Here is an 18,998-nt window from a genome sequence, read left to right as displayed (position 1 = left end):
ACTCTTCCTCACTGCCATGCCTCAAAACCCTGAGTCATTACACTGCTTTGTGCAGTGTAAATCCCGCTTCCCACTATACCCAATGTTGTAAAACTACCTCCTTCTAAATTCCCACTTGTTGTCCATTTTCTAAGAATTACGCTGTAAAACCCTCTAGATACTGCACTATCTTTTTGCTCGGAATTTATATGGTGCCTAGACAATGGTGTCTGGTCTGTAACTAAAGATCTGAGATGCCAAAATTCAAATAAGTCAGACATTTCTTTTGAAGTTACATAGCAACAGGTGCAGAGAATCAAACAGCATATTTAGAAGCGTCCTCAGAAAGGAACCAGTGCTAGCTCTTGCCTTTGAGACACCAACAGCCTGGGAATTTGAGAACTATTGTGGGATAGTGTCACCCAGCAACCTGGACATTCAGAAAAGTAGGGAACTTATCCTCATGGACTTCAGATAGAAGCCAAGATCCTGGAAATTCTAAATTGAGGTTATGAAAGGTGAAAAATACCCCTACAAATATGGCATACAACATTGTCACTGTCATCATACCTGATAGGCTTCTACCACCAAATCATTGAGATTTGCTGCTTGTGATTCTATCTGTCTTGCAACAGTACCAGGCAATAGAGGTAACAGATCCTACAAAAAATACAATCATTTATGCAGTTTTAATTTTTAATATAAATATTGTGCTTTCAAAATTGGAAAAAGAAATCAGGTTTCTAACCTACTTTATACCAATGGAACTGGCTTCCTTGAACTGCAAAAATAACATTGATGTTATTGTCAATCAGTTTTTCAGAGAGCTGCCCAAGAGACGGATGCTCCTGCAAAATACAACACAAAAGAGAAGACTGCAAATTAGCAGGGAAAAACCTTGTATTTCACACATGATGCAATACAGGATTTCAAAACCACCCCAATCCTTATTTCTAAATGCACAGAGCAATGCTAGGCCTACATCCAAAGGGAAGTGGGACCAACCAAATAAACAGATTATGAAAAAAAAGTCATCAGGGCATCAGCCAGACTGTGACAGGCTTATCTGTTGCCAACTATGCAGGGGTGCTACACGGTGGGAGGCCTAACTCATACAGTACGATTTAGTTTGTTTGAGTCTGCTTAAGAAATGCTTAAGAAATATGGATATGATGTTGTCCATGGTCCATCTAGAAGAATAACAAGATTCCTGAAAATGACAAGTGGGTTCTTGTGCAAAAGTCAGGAAGTACAACATGAGGACACCAAGATAAGGTGTGCTTTTGGGAACAGCAAGGTGAGTAATTAAAGGTTTTCTTTCTCAGAAATGTGTATTTTGGCACCAGGGATCAGACACATCAGCTAAATGCCGCCACTGGGTCAGATTCTAGCAATGTCAGTATTCTCTACAAATCTTACTTACGGCTGACAGCTTTCTCCTTTGTATGTCCAAGACCTGCCTTAGAAGTGATGCTTCCAGCCTGCACCGCGATGACCTGCTACATTTTTTTAACCATGCTTGTGCTTGAAGAAGTTTCACTTCTCTCCCCAGTAATGACATTGCTCTATTTGGTGAAGTACCTATGACAGCATGCCCTCTGCCAGTGACCTGCCCTTCTACACTTCTCATTGAGAGATCTGACATGGATTTGAGAACAAGAGGTGTGTTGCTATCCCTTCATCGAAGATCTGGGGAAGCACAAGGGTGTCTGTGTTGTCCCAGAGGGCTTTGTACACCTGGGCTATGTGAAATCCCTCCAGCTCCAATACTCTAAAACCAACTGTATCTGAAAGGCACTGCTTATTTACCATACATCTGTGAATACTTCTCAAGAAGCAAATTCAACACTTTAATTTGATGAATAAACATAGAGAAGTGACTAGGGCTTTGACCTGTGTTTCCCCTTACAGAGATTTCATCTGGACACCTCCATTTACGTCAGGTCCTTCAATGTCTTTCCCCCTTATACTTCTGCTGTCTTTCTCTTCCTGATCTTTTTTACCATCTGCCCCATATTGTCTCTCTTTTGCACTAACACACTCTGTTTCCTGGCACAATTCATTTCTCCACAGAGTGCCACTTGTTACTCAAGGCAACCCGCAAGTCAACTGCTCTCCTAACAGCAATCTGAATGCCAAGACAGCTGAGACAAAGTTATGCAAGGGGGCAAAATCCATTTTCCATCATATCGCACCATTATAAAGCGCCTCATATAGAAAGAACAAAGGAGTTTCTTGCTGTGGTTTGATCTTAGCCAGGGTCCAGGCCTCTCTCATCTTTTCTACCCTTTGATAAGAGATTATATTCCTTAAGATAAGTGATGAAAGGCAGCAATAAATGGACCTTCTTACAGCTGCAGCTGGGGAGTGTGCCACATGCAAGGGTCCAGTAAGCATGCATCCCACTACACAGCAGTTGTGGGTGAAGTGCAGCAGCAGTGGCTTTGCTGCCATTCTCAGTAGCCTGCAACACAGTACTACAGCCTCCTGCCTTCTCTATGACCACAGACCACAGTGGTGGGGCCTCCATTGTGCTGCACAGCCCTACAGGCCACAGGCAACTGGCTGGCAGAACACAGACACACTAAGTGGTCCCAGGACACAGGCGAGTGAAGCCAGACATTCTGTAAATACCTCCTGCACTATAAATGTGTGAAAGATGGGGGTAGTGTTGAGACATCACGAGGTGGTGGTCAAGTCTTCTGCTTAACACATGACTTGTCTGAATTCCAGCAAAGTGGCCCTTCAGCATCTCTGCAACTAAGGGCAAAACTCTGGGATCAGTGGTATCAGAAATGGGTTTCCAAGCCCTCGTGAAACAAAAACTTATTCAGATGGAGCTTACTGAAGTCAAGAGATGACATGCAAGATGATGTGCAAGGGCTGCAGGGACTAGATCCCCAACTACCAAGTCTGCTTACAAGTATACTTGCCAGCTCAAACTCACTAGTGTCCAGCTGAGTTAGTAGTACATTAAAGTCTCACTTCAGATTAGAAATAAAGAAATTGTTTTTATTAGAAGAGACTTTTTTTAAAAAAAAGCGTCCATAGACTCACACTATCTTTTTCATTTTAAGCATGTAAAGAGGTGACATAAGGAACGGTTGGTCACTCATGGAGCCTCATTTTGCTTGCTGTAAAAACCTTGCTGTACTTTATGTTTTTTTATCTTATCTCTTCCCACTACTGCTCAGGCGAATGTACTTTCATTTTAGATCATCTTTCTGGTTCCAATCACATCATTCATTTTATTATTTTAACCTACTGTGTTAAGCTGAGAAGATAATTAATACAGATGGTAAGTATTTCAGAAAGGGAGTTAACCAAGCACAGATCTAATTAAAATGGACTAGATTTCTTTCCTGCCTTATGCTTTTTTGCTGGCCTCTGTGTGACTGCTTAGCAAAAGTTAGAAAGAAACAGGCAGAAAAGTGACTAACTGGAAAGACTCCTGATCTAAAGGTTAAGCTTCTGCCAATAAATAAAGCAAAGTCCTCTTAACTGGCACAAGGAGGAAATAAATATATGCCAAAATGCAATCTTCCCAAGACTACCAGAAGCTAAGAATCAAAGTAGGAAAACAATGTGATTACAGACAGCTCTTCAATTTAGCACAGCACAACAAAATTGCATTGATAAGGAAAAAAAAAAGCAAAAATATGTTTCAGATGATATAATTTTTAAAAAGCTGACAGCCTTTCTTGACATTTCATTTAAATATCAAATAGCCTTCCCCCCCCCCCCATTTTACTTGTTCATTTGAAGTTTCCTTATGGATCTCTATGACAAAAATAATCACAGGCTATATACCACTGAGAAGAAAAAAAAGCAGGAAACCAGTACACCTACCCTTACAGACACTATTGTGTTATCATGTCAAATCTACTCCAGAAAATATCCAATGCTGGGAAAGATTTCCGTTCTACCCCTTTTCTATGACTAAGTGCATGCCCACTATTACGCGTGGGCATGCAAGAACTAGCCCGTGGTTGAAAAAGATATGGGCTAGAAAACACAGGGGCCAACCAAAATGTGCCACCACAGATCTAAGCATCTTTCAAGGTCATTTCATTTGGGTAGCTAAAAAGACCACCTTATTTCACAAAAGGCATCAATTGCAATAATCTGGGAGATTTCTTATTCTATATGGGACAGTAAAATCATCATCTTTCAGCCCAGAATCCAGAAAACACTTTCTTCAGTCAGCCATCAATCTGTCATAGTTCCTTAGAGATTAATTTTTTTTTTTTCTAAAAAAGACAATATCTTTATTACGAAAGGAATCCTGCACACCAGAATAAGATTTTTACCTTCATCAATTGTTAATAAGCAGAGCAAAATTCCTCTCATTTATAGCACTGAAACTGGCGGGGGAGGAGAAAGAAAGAAAAAGAGAGATAGGGACACCATAGTCTGTAAGTACGTTCTGCTTTGGGAAAGAAAAGTTTCAGGATTGTTTGCTTTAAGTAGAATAAAGGAAGGGGTTGTTTTTATCCCAGGGACACTGTAGAAATACTGAAACTGAACAGACTGGCTACAGAGAAATAAATAATCCTGACATCTGTGAGGGAATATCCAAGAGGTGACAGAGGGAGTATATGAATGCAAGAACATCAGATAATCGGAAATCCAAACAACCTTCCTGTTAGCACATGCTCAGCTCCCTCCTCTGCTCTACAAGGTCCTGAACACCCACTGATTCCCAGAAACCTCCTGTATTTCATGATCACACATCATACAGCAGCCACTTTCTGCTGGCCCACCATCCTCGTAAATACCAGTTGCTGGGATTGAATTCAGGTCTAGCCTGACTTACACGTAGCCCTCACTGACTTCACCAGCACATTGCTGGCTTGAACACAGGCTATATACTTTAACTAATTGCAGCTAGCGCTAAAACTGTAATATGCTCTAATGATACCACAGTTCATATTTCTGTTTTCTGGTGAATACAGGGCAATTAAGCAGTGATTCATGTTTCTTAAAGAAATGATTCATATTTATTTAAGGAAATAGCCAAAGCAATTAAAAATTACAAATCTTAGCAAAAAAATTCCTTTCTTCAGTCACTCATGACTACTTTATATATTCTTGAAGAAATTACTTGGAAAGCTAAGAATGTCAGCTGAAGGGGTATTATTTTGCTACAGCGGATCTGATGCAACTTTTTGCACAGGTATGTATTACCACACACTGGCTTTATACTGTGAGATTCAAATGTATTTCATGCTCCATTACCACAGCAAAGCTTTGTGGCACAAGAATATTTTCTAGTCCATCATGGTTGAATCAGCTCATTGCTGTTGTACATCTTCTGTTTTACCAAGCCTTCTCAATCAATCAATGCATCTCTCCATCTTCTGACCATAAACCATGACCACTACCTTTGCCTTATAAACAGGATTGTGCAATTCTTACGTATTACCAGCTTCTTTGTGTGCAAAATACCATGCTAGACACTTCCTACTTATATTTTATACAGAATGTGTGTGATTTGTATGAGGTGGTAATAAAAAAACACATCAAACTCAGCAACACATCCTCCTCTGCTGTGCATTGTTGTCCCAGACTCCAAAATACTTTATCCCAGACAAAAAGAATGTCAGCATTTCCAGGTGATTAATTCGTCATTTCACGACTTGCCTACCTGGAAAAATACTATTCTAATAACTGAAATAAAAGCAACGCTTTGGCAGCAACCTAAAAACCTCCTTTACACAGTTTTACACTGCTTCTCTGAACACAGAATCTATGACATATACCTTACCATACTCGTAGCTTTGACGTACACATTATCTTTCAAATGACAGTTTCCATCATGGGGAATTACGATCCCCGCTAATTTACTATCAAGGGCCAGGTGGGAAGTTTGATCTGTCATCACAAGAAGCAGTCGCTTCGCTTCTTTACGCCATCCAATATGGCTCTAAAAAGAAACCAACCAAAATTAAGCATAAGAAAGCAGGAACTACCTATTTTCTAAAATAATAAATAACAAAATGAAAAATTAATGTGGAAGTCTACTTTCAGATATTACACTGCTTAGCAGCACTGAGTTTAAAGCAGCCTATTTAAAGCATTTTGTGTGGAAATAATATATCATGTACTACGTCTGAAAACTACCACTGCGAGTTAGAGATCCAGTTACCACTTTGTTTTTTAGAGGAAGATCTCTCAAAATATACACAAGTTATGCATTATATAGTGGGCTTGGGTAACAGCTGCCATGTCGTGTGTGTATGCAAATGCATAGCATTTGTAAAATTCTTTGGGATCCAAAAAGCACTACAACTGATAAATATGCATTCATTTGTATTGGTATTTGGTGCCCTCTTCTATTTTTACTTTTTATTTATTCACCTTATATTCTCATAATTCCATAATTTCTTTTTCCTACACAGCTTTCCAGAAAGGACATTGGCATATGATCAACAAATCAATACACTAAAATTTGAGTGTCTTCATGCACTTGCAAGTTGAGAAATTCCTTATTATGCAGCAAAATACTACATCTATCCACTATTTTAAGGGATTAATAGCAAAGTGGCATCTGCAAGGGTGAATTAAATATGTTTTAGGAATTCAGTGATGCCAAGGAGGTAGCAGGGCAAACTTATATCTAAATTGGGTTAGGTGCCAATTTATATTTCCATAACATTTATTTCCCTGCAAGGAATAAACGGCTGCTTTAAATCAAACTTTAGAGGCACGCATGAATTGCCTCATAATCTTTTTCCTTATTTCCCCTCCCAATTATTACATCTTCTTCTTCATTAATTCATTTTTTATGCCTTTTTTCCCTTTCCTTGCTTCCCTTTCTACAACGCTGTCTCATCTCTACCTACTTGCCCTTAACACTACCAGGTATCTTTCATCTCATGTGAAATGTGCACCTGCAATACAGTCCATGTACTTAGCCAGGCTTTGTGACTTACTGTCTATCTTCCTTTCTTCGCCTTGCAGAGAGCGATTTACCTCCCTTCTCAGGTTCATTCCCTGCTAGCTCTGAATGGGGATTAAGTATCCCATAACAGTAGGGATAATAAATACAGAGAGGTGTGGTCTCTTTTCCAGCTTACACGTTAGGCATCAGCCTCTCTCAGACAATCCTAGACAGCATTCCCCTAAAGAAGGGGTATTTTAAGTTTTATTTATAAACAGGTTTTATCTTAATAGTCCCAAATTCTCCTCCAGCACCGTAGAAACTTCTTGCTCCTAAGACTCCATCATTTCACTTTGTCGCCTCAAGACTCCTACCTACATACGTCACAGCAACCAAAATTTTAAAGTGCTTCATGCCCTAACCTGCTACTGCTTGCAACAGGGATGTATTGGTTAAAGCAAGATGCAGCACGTTATAAAGTTCTGTTGTAGGCAAAATGAGTGAACATTAATGTAAATCAGAGTTCATGATGGTTGTTATGAATTGCACATTGTTCTCATCCATTTTGGTTCACAATTCAATTAGCAGGAAAGCCTCCTCGTTCTCATGAATGTTTCCATTCTATTGTTTTCGGAAGCATATATTATTCTACAGTTCACATGTCTTAAGTGTGGAATGTGTCCAATGAGAAACACCGAATTTTAAAGAATTTTTCCAAAGCTCCAGAATAATTTTTTTATAACAGCTGTGATCACGGTGTCTATGAAGAGTGGCTTTTATTCACCTGTTTTACAGCTCATCAAAATTTGAAAATAAAATTGGTCCAAACTATTAATTTTTAGCATAGTTTGGATTACTTTTTGTCCTTGACTTATTCTACTGCTCAAAAACAAAAGAATATGAAGATGGACAAGATAAAAGAATTGCCCTGACATCATCCCAAGAGATGAGAAACACATGTGATGTGGAACACAGATGTGATTTGGACAGGAGTTACAATACTTTCTTTAAGAGGACCAGAAAGAGTATCTTGTAGAGCGTTAGCAAACCCATGAATCAGCCAACTTTCTATTGCAGTACTATGCATAGAAGAAAAACATGCAAAATAGCCCTTCAGAAGAAACAAATTCTTATTATTAAATATGCCTATAGCTTGGGAACCACTGATGGAGATCTTTTCCATCCTCTTCTGCATGGGAGAGATGCTGATGAAATTTTATTGATATAAAAAAGTTATTTTTTAATTCATTTGTATTGTTTTTGATATAGATTCTTTAAAAGCCGAGATAACATTGGAGTGCGTTTGTTTTCTTTATCTACACAAGCAGAAATGTAACTCAACCTTCAATTGTCAAATACATTCTTAAGTAGAAGAAATGTCAAATGGCGTCTTCACTTAGGAACACAAAGAGGGCTTTAATATTTTGAAACTTTTTTTGAAATCGACCGAAATTAATACATGTGTTGTTTCAAGCAAGAAGCAGTTGCTTTCATCGTCCATGCTATGTTGGTTAGGCTGGTCACAGCCAGAATTTGAAGGACATCATTAACCAATACTGAAAAATATATCCTTATGATCTTTTTCAGTTTCAACGGGAAACAGATATGTATAGCTAAGGGGGAAATAATGCAAAAGGAGGAAGAAATCTTACTATTATCAGTCCTAGAACTGACATTTTGAATTCAGTAACACTGAGTGCCGTTGTACCTATACATATATATCCATGTCTGAACTTCTATTTAGTGTTTTGTTAATAAGCTCCTTACCTGGCACACAGCTGCTTGGAGCATTGCATCAAAACCCCCTTCAGGTGTATCAATATTCCCAGAAATTTTTTGTTTATTCACTGCATTTTTGAATTCTGCTATATTGTCAGTCAGGGATAGCACGTGAATATAACCGTGAGGAGGCATACAATCTAAATTATAATCACTGTACAAAAACAAAACAAAACAGAAATCTAAGACATTCCATATTTTCCATTTGAAGGAGATGTAAATACCACATCCCTATTAACCCATAAAATTCTGAGAGTATATGATCCCTTTTGGAACGTCTATGGAGCGGTACAGCTTTGCTTTTCATTATCCTGAGAAGGGGTTATCGCACTGCAACATTAAGATTCTTTAACAGCTCAATACACAGGCTACTGGATCAAAACTAAAATAAAATCTAACTTCGTACACCTACTAGCAGTAAGTAAATGTACATGAAATTAATGTTGAGATTAGTGACAGGTGATTAAAAGGACGGGAAACTCCATTTTCAGTAACATCTTAGTTCTAAATGATACTTTTTGAAATCATGCATAAGGGAGAAAGCATGAAGTTTGATATAAGTAAGCTAATGCCACAGCACTTATACAAGTCGTTGCTCTGCGACCCATTTATGGCAGAAGCTGAAGTGCTCCCCTGATTCAGAGATGCCGAGCAGGTTTCAGCTCACTTCTGTTGCATACAGTGTAGGCATCCAGACTACAACCTGCCCGCCCCCAACTCAGCTGGCAGTCAATGAAGAGAAACCGGCACTGTAAGGATTAATACCTCTCCAGATGTCTACTTTTAGGCAAAAAGAATAGTGTCCTAGAAGTGCTAATTAATCTCCACTCGCTATATAGACAGTTTAGATGATTGCTGTATACATAAACATTTATATCTATCTAATAAATTCCCCTACTAGTGCCCAATTCAAAAACCGCTGAAATCAAAAAAAGATGCTTATGGACTTCATAGAACTTTGGATCATGTATTCCCAGGAAAGATAACAACAAGCAAGAAGGTATGAACAGATAATCTTCACTTTTCCAAGTATTATGGTTTATACAGATCGGAATTTATTGTGAATAATCGTTCTCCGGAGGGTTTTGGAAGTGATCCCTCACTTTAAGTAAGTGTTGAACGCAAGGTATAAAAGACATGGTATGAAAAAGGAAATGCAAGCCAGAACACCTTTCTTATTTAAAATGGGAGTTCCTTCGTATTACAACTGTGGAATTAGATCAGAGGATCGCTTTTGTACATTAAATGAGCTGAAAGAAACTGCATCACATCAACAAAAATAGTTTTAAGAAAAGAGTTAATGAATACACAACCAGACACCAGAAGAGAAGGCCTAGGTCAGAAAGTACAAAGATTTGTGATGAATCTAGGCAACATATATCCAAAATAACTAAGAACACAACAGTGCGCTATAAAATTGAGTGCAGAACATAGTCAAATATGCAAAAGCAGCATGTTGTTTGGCTTGTTTTGCTAAAGAAAATACAGCACATTTTTTCTGAAGTCACTCCCCAGACATTTCATAAGTAATCATTGTATAATAATTGTCAGCATTTTCTTATGAACTTTGTTGGCAAATCAAGTTATAATGAAACAAAGACAGGTTCTGAAGAGGTTTAAAAATAAACATTCATAATGCATATTTGTGTAATTAAATAATTTTTCAGTGGTAGAGTAGATATGCAAAGACTACGTACCTGCATTGGTTATGGATTCTACCTGGATGAATGCTGATATAGGGTGACACAGTTTTATCCACATAGGATCCAAATCCAAGTCGAAAATCAAGAGAAATATTCTCCATCTTTTTAGATAAAGCAAATCCAACGGAGTTTAGTTTTTCTATATTGTTGTGCATAGAGGCTGAGACATCAACTAAATAATAAAGATCCACAGGGTATTTCTCTAGAGGACGAACTTTTAACATAAAGTTTGCTTCACTTCCTGATTCAAAGGAAACAAATCAGTTTATTTACTATTTTTGAATGGACACTCTTAAAAATATGTTTATCTTTGTAGCAACCTCAGCACAAAGTTGTTTGTGTCAGCAAACAGAAAAACAAACAAGAAAACCTCCCAAGAGTAAATGAAACCTTGAAGCATCGTTCAAAAATAAGCTATAAAGGGTCTCTTTATAAAACATCTTGTTGTGTTTTTTTTTTTCTTGCAAGAGCACTGTGCAATTTATTGTAAAATTCTTCCTTCTCCCCATTTTCTTTTAAATTCCTGGTTATGCAATCCCTTTGGCACTACACCAAAAGCAGTTATGACTCACTAAGGACACAGATCTGCATACAAATTGTGGTCAGTCACTTCAAGGTTGACACTTCTAAGTATGTAAGTGTGTCCTGGTTTAAGGTAAAACAGAATCAATTTTCTGTTCAGCAATTTTTTAATTTTAAGGTCTCTTCTAACTACCTGCACACTCTGAAATTAACGGCATAGTGTATCCTGCAAACAGTTTGTCATATGAGTCGAAAACTTCATGTGTACCATACAGACAGCACAGCCTGAAAAACTCATGTAAATTATGCTTCAAGTTTATACCAATCTATTTCCAAAGATTCGATGAAAAAACTCAGTAGGATCAAAATATTAAAAAAAAACCCAGGTTTTAATATTAAAAAAATCCATCTTTTGGTGTATACAAAACAGAACTCATCTTTTATTTCAGGATGATGAATGTCTGTCTCTCCTACAGAACCCCATCACGTTCTCATATGTAATAAAAATGTTAATGCTTTGGCAGCCACTAAAAATAGTCCCTACATTTTTGCTTGCCAAATACTCTGCAAAGCCAGCAAAAAGAGTGAAGTGACTGGAGTATGGGCAGCATAGGTACAGTAATGCATGACTTCAAATTGTTCTTTATTCTACGTCACTCAAAGTGTGAGCTCACAAAGAAATGAGGGAGGAAGATCTTTCCATGATGAGGGCAGAATGTAATTCAGTATTATGCAATACAGCAAAGGACAGGAGGAAGGGAGACATTATAGAAGAATTAGGCAGGTTTTCAATAAAAGCTATCCAAACACATACAAAAATAGATTCCCTAAAGAAACCCCACCTGAAATGTGACTTATCTGTTAATGACATTTACTGATGCATATGACATTGCTAGATAGCATAATTAAGGTACACATAACAAAGATCTGACCCAGAAAAGTTAAACATGCGAAGTACTTCCTTCCAGTGGCCTTTGAACGTAATCCACCTGAAAATGTCAGGATTTGTCTGTATCAGGTCTTGCACAAAAAAACCAGAATTTCAGTGTGCTGTAATTTATGTGTTTCCTCTTTGCCAGTGTAAATTGAATGACTTTTTGTAAATGACCCTTGCAGGTTTCCAGTTTGCATATGGCAAGCTGCTGAGTGCAGCTTTTATTTTTTCCCATGTAAATCCTGACAGTTGGGTATATGTAAACAATGACAAAAAAAAACAGTATCAAAACAAAAAACATCTTTGTCTGCATGATTATACTGTATCAAATTTCTGTTTTGAGGCACAACTATAGCTGTATATCTGTTTATTTCCCTGGGGAATAGAATAAGGGCAGGATGCCTATATATCAAAAGTTATTATTCTGGAGCCCTCAGAATTTCATTCTTCTGCCTCCCTGATGCAAGAACTTCCACAAAGCATACGGAACCCCAAATTTAATTTCACTATTTGCTGGCAAAAAGGTTCATTAAACCAAAATTTAGAAAATTAAGTCTTTTCTGTGAATCCAGTATGCCTTTGGAAGTAAATGTGATTACAACCACTTCTAGAGCTACCTCAGCTCCTGAGACCATTTCTCAGTGCAAAGCAGAGTATCTGTCATTTATTTGGAAAGAGAGTGAGGAAAGGAGAAGTGCTGATGTTGCTTTCTCAGTTTTATTATTATAAAGACTGAAAACCAGAGTTCCTTTGTGTTTTACACCCATGCAGACCCTTCCTTTTTCCCCTATAATTGACAGAAAATTCTCTTTTATACAGTGAAGATCAGCAAGATACTTTTCCTATTCACTTTAAGTTTTTCTACCAAAGACTGATCCCTCTTAAATGACATATTTCTTTCTCCAACTATAGTTTGCAAAAGAAAGAAATAAGTTAAATTTTATGATAGGAAACATACCCCGCACCCCTTTGTATCACCTTCCACTTCTGCTGTTAGCTACAGCTATTTTAGAGACAGAGAACACACATTGATTTAACTCGAGTTCAGTTGAGGGCAAATAGAGATGTACTAGAAAATCTCAGATCCATAAAAGGACTTGCAGATTTTATCAGGGCCAAGTGTCTCACATTTTATAAATGAAATGTTAGGCAGTGAATATACCTAAGTGTCCTTTAGGAATCCAGTCCTTTCTTATATATTGGCTTTGATGTCTTCATACTTGTCTAGTCAATGCACTTAAAAGTAACCAAATAATTAAGAAGCTTATCAAATCATGAATTTAGGAATTCTAGCCCGATTTACGTTCAGTAAGGAATTCAGTTTATATGCATGTAAGGGAAAACTATTTGTGTAAGTGGCTAAAGAAAAAGAACAAAGAAACCACAACAGAAAACAGAAAAGACTAACTACTTGCATTTTTTCTTTTCCATTTACTACTTGCATTATTCTGACCTTCAGCTGTGTTTGACAGAAACACTTCTTGCTGAAGACCGTACTTGAATCATCATAGTCCTATGATATAAAGTTATAGCACCATTCTTTAAAATAATTATTCCAGTGGCTTCTTCACAAAATATCTGTACTGAGTAGTACTTTATTTAGTTTAAATTGACTATAATATCAATGTGTTAGAGACAACCCAACCTGGACGCAGCTGGACTGAAACTTTTCCTGGTGTCACTTGTGTATTTGTTTCATGGTCACTGGGTATTTTAACATGAACTGTGGGATTTTCCACAAAATCTGATTGACAGCCTCTTTTCATTAAGTTGAAAACAGTGTCACAGCGTCCTTTCTGTGTTGCATCGGCCATGAAATCCTGTTTTATAAGAGACAAAAAGTACAAAACAATCTGAGCTGAAAAAAACAACTGTAATATCTTCAAAGGAAAGAGAAAAACAAAATAATAGACTTTGAAACAATAAACTATGCTACTATAATTGCATAAATTGTAGAATGAGTTCATGGAAGCCATATGTTTTTAATAAGTGCAATGACAAATATTTACATTAGAACGTAAACCTAAGAGCCACAATGACTTTTTTCTACAAAGGACAAAACTTTTGTATGAGAAAGAGGATCTTGCACAATCTGAACAAGCTGACTTTGGAGAAAAAGGAAACCATGTACTGTCACTATGTCACTAAAAAAAGTTCTGTGCTATGCTATGAGTTAGTTATACCACGAAAGTGTCACTCACATGACATCAAAACAGGTTAGTTTTCAGAGAAATCCACTACTAATGTTACTCAGGCTAGTATTTAAAGCAGAATTTAAAGCTGCTTTAATAAAAAAAAAAAGTACAGAATTTAAAGAATTTAAAGCTAGTATTTAAAGCAGCAGAAGTCAGCTTTAGATTTATCTAACCTGAATTTGTCTATCACAGATATTTAAGTTTTACTCCATACCCTAGACCAGATCCAATATAATTTCAATCCCCAGAAAGAGGAAACTATGTAGTACAAGACTGGACAGTTTAAGATGCCACCAACATAAAAAAGCCCCTTTAACAACAGAAAAGTGATTAGTAGCCGGATGATCTCAGAAGCGGCACATCCTTTGTTGCAGTGAAAGGGCAAAGCTGCCAAAATTGTGCCAACATGATCCAATGCAAAATTCCTTCCTGACCACAAATCTGATGATTAACATGATCCCGATCATGCAAGCAAAAAAAAAAGACAAGATCCTTTGTACTCTTTCAAAGCATTGGTCCATCCCAGCCACAGCTGGAGACCAAACAATGGACAGTCTTTGATATTTCAGAGGCAGATGGGGAAAATAAACAATCATAAAGTGCATACAGCCAACTGTGTAATAGAGAATAGTCATCAAGACCCTGAAAAGACCAGAGAAAGCCCCTGAAGAATGAGATTCAACAGTCATGTACCTTGCTTTCCAAGTTCCAACTCATTTTTGTAGTCTATCTCTGATATATTTTTTCCATAACCTTCTTTAATGTAGACAGCAGAGACAACTTTTTTAGGTTACTGCAATTTATATAGCCTTTTTGATGCATATACATTTCGAAAAGGTAGATTTTTAAATGTATAAAGAACTTCGCTACTCTCATTGCTAACACTAATGACTGATAGATACGTAGCATTTTCTGCATTTGCTGTCTGTGGGTACGACGTCAAAGCATCTCAAGTGTTGGGATGATTTTCTCATTAAAAACATTGTTTAGCAAAGCAGGCATGCCAAGCTGAAAACCGCTCCTGTAACTTTACTCTGGAAAATTTCTACCTGCATTAATACAGGTTTGCATTCTACAACCATGGACGGGTGCATAGGTGAACCGGCTATCAAAGCATAGTCTAGGAGGGTTTGACAAACCCCTGGCTTCCATGAACAACTCTCAGGATAGACATCAGAAGTGAAGCATGCGAAGAAGGGCAGAAGTGAAACCTGGTCAAATCTGAGCGCCTAGTTAGAAGGAGACCTACTGCAGCTCCATGGCACTGGAAAGCTAAGAAGGGCTGTTCCATGATAAATACAGACGTAGCAGGAAAAAATTGTTCTCTTTGTAAGATAGGACATCAGGCCACAATAATGGACCACTCCACATTGCAATCCATTGTGCCATCTACACGTGCTCTAAGGCTCCTCTTGGAAAACAAGCCCTCCATGTCTCTACTGCATTACTTTTCCTTATATTTGTTTCAGACTAAGTTAATCATTCCAAGACACAGTATCTTGGATAAAGTTACTCAGGTGCCTTACACGCCTTATCTCTTCCAGGCACACCCTAGGAATTTATCTACCTTCTCTGCTAATGAGAGCTACTACAGGTAATTTGCATGTGACCTTCAAGAGCGTATGAGTTTGTAATTGCCAGTGATATTCTTAAAAACCTTGCTCCTCTGAAGCACTCAAAATGGTCCAGCCTTACTCGAATCATGTAATCAACTGTTTTTTTTCTGTCAAACAACCCCAGAAATTCCTGTACTCCTACAGTTCGCAAAGCAATAACAATTTCAGAATAATTCTTGCTACCTAAGATCTATCTTCTGTGTAAGTCTCAGAACTAATAGTTTCAAGTGTCAAAATAAGAAAAGTATCATTTTTTCCATTTGTGACAGGGTCATAATATATGGTGAAGTCAAAGTTAACTCCACTGTTAGTAAAATTGCTAAATGCAATAGGCATATACGTATAGACATGCTCTGATATATAATGAGGACTTATTATAAATTACTGATAAGTAATTTTGGTTTTGAAGCCAAAAACTGTTGAACTCTCAAAGTTACTATAAGTCTGCCAAAGCTGTCTACAAAGCAGATGGAACGCATTAAAAAGTTCTCACTTTATTTAAAATTACTGCAATTTTCCAAATAAAAGGTTGTATTTTCTCCTTTGGAAACAAAATATATTTCACATGATTTCTCAGGTTCTGTCTCCAGAGGTCATTTAAAGACTTTCTTGCCATTTCTCACTATAATTTTCACAGTTTAGAAGTCTTTTATCTTTATAAAGATCAGAAGCAGCTAAAATATACAGTCACAAGTAAATAAGCAAAATGCCATACCTCTTGAGCACACCATCCACACTCTGGACCCAAAGCAAGACACTTTGTGCATGTTCCTGCATTTGAAGTGGCACATCTGTTTTCCGCTGCAATGAAATATAAAACCAAACATTTGTGATTTATGATGATATGTGGGAATTGTAAAATACCTAATTTTAAACCAAGATTTCAAAAATTACTTCACCAGATTAAAAGTGATGACAACGTATCCAAACAGAAGTAAAACAGAACAAAGGCAGCCCGGTGAGGGAATACTCGCAGCATTTTTTTTATCTACAGTTTAGAACTATATGTACAGATTGAATAAACTCCATTCTCAAGGCCAAATTTTTAAGATCCTGATTTAGAATAATTTTGAAGTGAAAGTTTATCTTTGGCATGTACCTTGCTGATTTACTGCCTAACAGAAAAAATTTACCAGGTAGCTTATCTTTTCATAGACATTTTCCTTTTAAGTCATTTACACTTGACTGAGTTATTCATTATTCACTCTGCATGGAACCCAAGATATTTTCTCACCTTCTATAAATATTCCCCCTCTGCATTTTCTGGAATGAATAGTTTCCCAGAAGAGGCAGACTTCTTTTTGTTTTTCCAGAAGCAAATACAAATGTATCCAACATTAGTGTGTCACAGATTGAAGACACATCATTCTAACAACTGCAAAAATGGTGCCTACTAACAGGTCTATCAGCAAAGTCCTTTATACCCTTTTCACACCTTCGTTTTATAGGTCATAGCTACTCTTTGCTATGGAACTCTGGCAGTTGGAATTGAGAAGAAGAGATGGCCTTTTCAAGGGACTCAGTCAGCTCAACCTGAATGTCAGCATTAGCGTATCTTTTCAGCACGTTCAGCCCAAGTCTCTTGAGGACCAGTGTGCCTCTACACCAGACAGAAGCCACCTGCTGAGACTTACGCGGAAGGCGCACAATATGACTCTTCAGTGCACAGTAGTAGTGCTGTTTAACAACACCGCTTTGTGGCATATTCAGCATGGCATACTATAAAATATACTGGAAACAAAATAAAATTAGTTACTGTATACCGGAAAGGCTACATCTGTTAGTTTGTCCATAGTGATAATGCGCCTATCATCATACCAAAACACTTCGAAGGTTTGGTTTTCATCCAAAGTTTTGGCTACATGTACTGCCTCTCAGATTATTTCTTTCCAATCTGCAATAGCGAAACCATTTCTCTTTTTAGAGTAATGAGAACAACTTCTCACAGTGAAAAGCTATCTTAGGAAAACATGTAGTAAAGTATCTATTTTGTCTTTAACTGCTTTCAGCTGTGAATTCAAAGATGAGATCCCGTATCACGTGAATAGCTAGTCCTCAACCGGTCACTTTGAATAACTGATGATCCAAGGAACTAATCACAGCTTGCAAGTTATTAGTATCAACAACAGATATGCCATTATCAGTATTAACAAGATAGAAAAGCCTAATATAACACAACTGCAGAATTATACTGGTAATATATAGGTTATTGGCAATTTCATTAATTTCAAAGGTCAGACCTATATTCTATTTCATATAAATGGCTGTTTTCAATTTTTACCATGCAGGAATGTGAGAAAAGAAATGTATACGAAAGGGAGAGAAACTCTTACAGATACAATAGAAACAATAAGCTGAAAAGCAGCCCAGGAACAGAGGGAAAACTCATGAAATGGTGGGAGAGGTGGGCAGGGATAAATAAAGGAGGAGTCACTAAGGAGAGAGAAAAGAACAAGACAAAATCCCAAAAGGTTTTTGTTTGTTTGTTATAAAAACAAACACAGCAAGTTTGACTTGGATGTGAAATGAGAGCAAGCTCATTCGGCATTGAAACAATAAAACTTCTTTGCATTTATAAGAAGATGGCAACAGCACTTTACGTTCTGCAGTCTGAAAGAGCAGACCTGGAGGCCATAGAAAAAGTTACTGCAGGAGAGGAGACCAAGTATGAGGATTCCAGGTAGGTACCGACACGCGCAGGGTTACAGAACTTGCCACAGAACCCTTTCTAGACAGTATTGGTAAAGCGCAAAGACACAGGATGAAAAGTTGTTGAAGGAGAAAAAATAAAAGGAATGTAATTGTTCTTGGCACGGAAATATCGCTCCCATCTTCCACTGGATACCAAAGACAGCAGAGATGAAAGGCATTATAAGAGAGTAAGGTGATGGATTCAGTAAAACTGTCAAAGGACAAGGAAAGATATGAATTGCTGATTTGCAGCATAATAGTGGCTAAAGACCACCATGGGCCAAAACTGGGAGGAGATGACATGAACTTTGAAGTTACCAATCAAGTTAACATCCACTGTAAGACACTGAGCTGTTCTGATAAGAATAAATAGTTGACAGAAAGAAATGAGAGACCTGTGTTTCTTGTTATACAGATAAGTAGTAAGTCAAATTAATTCCTGGTCGCTATAATCAGTAAACTAAAGTAAACTAAATAATGAGATTGGCCTAATTAATTTCCTGCATTAATGTCTGAAACTCCTTTCCTAAAACATATAATCCTATCTGCATAACAAACATTTCCCAAATCAAATGGCATTGACCATGTAACAAAACTTTAACATCTATTGTAATATGCACTTGCTAAAAAAAGAAAAGTATGTGTCTATGATGCATTGGAAAACTGACTGAAAACATAACTGTCCCTTTTTTTTTC

General features: G+C 37.4%; 1 protein-coding gene across 2 annotated transcripts in view; it reads right to left on the bottom strand.

The window, feature by feature from the left end:
- ITGB8 (integrin subunit beta 8) overlaps positions 1–18,998 on the bottom strand; it is a 48,242-nt gene that overhangs the window by 17,039 nt on the left and 12,205 nt on the right. The window contains exons 2-8 of one of the 2 annotated variants that reach the window (XM_074574825.1): positions 16,327–16,412; positions 13,446–13,620; positions 10,339–10,516; positions 8,630–8,795; positions 5,747–5,905; positions 732–827; positions 550–639 (exon numbers count right to left, since the gene is read on the bottom strand). In XM_074574825.1, coding sequence (XP_074430926.1) covers positions 550–639; positions 732–827; positions 5,747–5,905; positions 8,630–8,795; positions 10,339–10,516; positions 13,446–13,620; positions 16,327–16,412 — 950 coding nt within the window. Of the gene's footprint in view, positions 1–549; positions 640–731; positions 828–5,746; positions 5,906–8,629; positions 8,796–10,338; positions 10,586–13,445; positions 13,621–16,326; positions 16,413–18,998 lie in introns of both variants that reach the window. The other variant, XM_074574824.1, reaches the window with a different exon arrangement.

The sequence above is a fragment of the Larus michahellis genome, chromosome 2 (genome assembly GCF_964199755.1).
Source record: "Larus michahellis chromosome 2, bLarMic1.1, whole genome shotgun sequence".
In the NCBI taxonomy this organism is placed as follows: Eukaryota; Metazoa; Chordata; class Aves; order Charadriiformes; family Laridae; genus Larus; species Larus michahellis.
The sequence above is the reverse complement of the archived record's forward strand: the minus strand, read 5'-3'. Positions and strand labels throughout refer to the sequence as shown.